Source organism: Neomonachus schauinslandi, chromosome 8 (genome assembly GCF_002201575.2).
Source record: "Neomonachus schauinslandi chromosome 8, ASM220157v2, whole genome shotgun sequence".
Lineage (NCBI taxonomy): Eukaryota > Metazoa > Chordata > Mammalia > Carnivora > Phocidae > Neomonachus > Neomonachus schauinslandi.
Window position 1 is genome coordinate 55,917,222 of NC_058410.1, and position 2,708 is coordinate 55,919,929.

A 2,708-nucleotide genomic window follows, 5' to 3' on the forward strand; every position below is an offset into this window, starting at 1 on the left:
TAAATGGGATTGATTCCTTGATTTCTCTTTCTGTTGCTTCATTATTGGTGTATAGAAATGCAACAGACTTCTGTGTGTTTATTTTATATCCTGCAACTTTGCTGAATTCCTGTATCAGTTCTAGAATTTTTTGGTGCAGTCTTTTGGGGTTTTCTACATAAAGTATCATGTCATCTGTGAAGAGTGAAAGTTTGACTTCTTCCTTGCCTATCTTGATGCCTTTTATTTCTTTTTGTTGTCTGATTGCTGAGGCTAGGACTTCCAGTACTATGTTGAACAACAGTGGTGAGAGTGGACATTCCTGTAGTGTTCCTGACATTTGGGGGAAAGCTCTCAGTTTTTCCCCATTGAAGATGATACTAGCTGTGGGTCTTTCATATATGGCCTTTATGATGTTGAGGTATGTTCTATCTATCTCTACTTTGTAGAGGGTTTTTATCAAGAAAGGGAGCTGTATTTTGTCAAAGGCTTTTTCTGCATCTATTGAGTGGATCTTATGGTTCTTATCCTTACCTTTATTAATGTGGTGTATCACATTGTTTGATTTATTTGCAGATGTTGAACCACCCTTGCAGCCCAGGAATAAATCCTAGTTGGTCATGGTTGAATAATCCTTTTAATACTGTTGGATCCTATTGGCTTGTATTTTGCTGAGAATTTTTGCATCCATGTTCATAAAGAATATTGGTCTGTAATTCTCCTTTTAAATGGAGTTTTTGTCTAGTTTTGGGATCAAGGTAATGCTGGCATCATAAAATGAGTTTGGAAGTTTTCCTTCCATTTCTACATTTTGGAACAGTTTCAGAAGAATAGGTATTAATTCTCCTTGTTTGGTGGGGGGGTTGCGGAGATCTACTCGTCTTGCTGCCACTGAAGACAGGCTTCTGTCCTCAAGTCCATCATCTCCAGAACCAGCTAGTCTTCCTGCAGAAGATGTGAGTCCAAACTCAAATGGTCCAAAACCTGCAGGGGTGGTGCTAGATGACGACAGAGAAGATCTTTTTGCAGAAGCCACAGAAGAAGTTTCTCTGGATAGTCCAGAAAGGGAACCTATCCTGTCTTCAGATCCTTCTCCTGCAGTCATACCTGTGACCCCTACTACACTCATTGTTCCCAGAATTGAATCAAAGAGTATGTCTGCTCCTGTGATCTTCGATAGATCCAGGGAGGAGATTGAAGAAGAAGCAAATGGAGATGTTTTTGATATAGAAATTGGTGTATCAGATCCAGAGAAAGTTGGTGATGGCATGAATGCTTACATGGCTTATAGAGCAACAACAAAGACTTCTCTTTCCATGTTCAGTAAGAGTGAATTTTCAGTGAAAAGAAGATTCAGTGACTTTCTCGGTTTGCATAGCAAGTTAGCAAGCAAGTATTTACATGTTGGTTATATTGTAGCACCAGCTCCAGAAAAGAGTATAGTAGGCATAACCAAGGTCAAAGTGGGTAAAGAAGATTCATCATCCACTGAATTTGTAGAAAAACGGAGAGCAGCTCTTGAAAGGTATCTTCAAAGAACAGTAAAGCATCCAACTTTACTACAGGATCCTGATTTAAGGCAGTTCCTGGAAAGTTCAGAGTTGCCTAGAGCAGTTAACACACAGGCTCTGAGTGGAGCGGGAATATTGAGGATGGTGAACAAGGCTGCCGATGCTGTCAACAAAATGACAATCAAGATGAATGAATCGGATGCATGGTTTGAAGAAAAGCAGCAGCAATTTGATAATCTGGATCAGCAATTTAGGAAACTTCATGCTCGTGTCGAAGCGTTGGTCTGTCGTAGAAAAGAGCTTTCAGCCAACACAGCTGCCTTTGCTAAAAGTGCCGCCATGTTAGGTAACTCTGAGGACCATACTGCTTTATCTAGAGCTTTGTCTCAGCTTGTGGAGGTGGAGGAGAAGATAGAACAGTTACATCAAGAACAAGCTTTTGCTGACTTTTATATGTTTTCAGAACTACTTAGTGACTACATTCGTCTTATTGCCACAGTGAAAGGTGTGTTTGACCATCGAATGAAGTGCTGGCAGAAATGGGAAGATGCTCAAATTACTTTGCTCAAAAAACGTGAAACTAAGGCAAAAATGATGGTTGCTAATAAACCAGATAAAATACAGCAAACTAAAACTCTCTTATATAAGAGAGTGGGAGGCAAAAGTACAACAAGGAGAAAGAGATTTTGAACAGATCTCTAAAACAATTCGAAAAGAAGTGGGAAGATTTGAGAAAGAACGAGTGAAAGATTTTAAAACTGTTATTATCAAGTACTTAGAATCATTAGTACAAACACAGCAACAGCTGATAAAATACTTGGAGGCATTCTTGCCTGAAGCCAAAGCCATTGCCTAGCAAGAAGATTTCTGTTACGAAGATCTTGGATGTTTGTTCCAGTTATGCTGAATTCCACAGTGAAATCATTTAAAACCATCTAAATAAACCACTCTATATTTTATGAATTACATGTGGTTTTTTTATATACATATATATGTATATATATATACTCTGACGTTTCATTACAAGCTGCATGTCCTGACCCTCTCTGAATTAAGCGGACTGTGGCATGACATTCTGCAGTACTTTGCTGAATTGAACACTACTGTGTCTTAAATACTTACGCTAAAAAGTACACTGCAAGACCAGAAAATTTTACAGTATTTTTTCTTTACAATACATTCTGTAGTGTGTTCGCCCTCTTTATGAAGTGAATTATC

General features: G+C 38.6%; 1 protein-coding gene across 1 annotated transcript; it reads left to right on the top strand.

Moving 5' to 3' along the window:
- The first annotated feature begins 896 nt into the window (after positions 1–896).
- On the top strand, positions 897–2,407 carry LOC110583370 (sorting nexin-2-like). Its single transcript, XM_044917457.1, is given in 2 exon segments — positions 897–2,123; positions 2,125–2,407. Coding segments are annotated over 2 exon segments (1,212 nt in total). The 5' UTR covers positions 897–1,133; the 3' UTR covers positions 2,347–2,407.
- Positions 2,408–2,708: the final 301 nt, after the last annotated feature.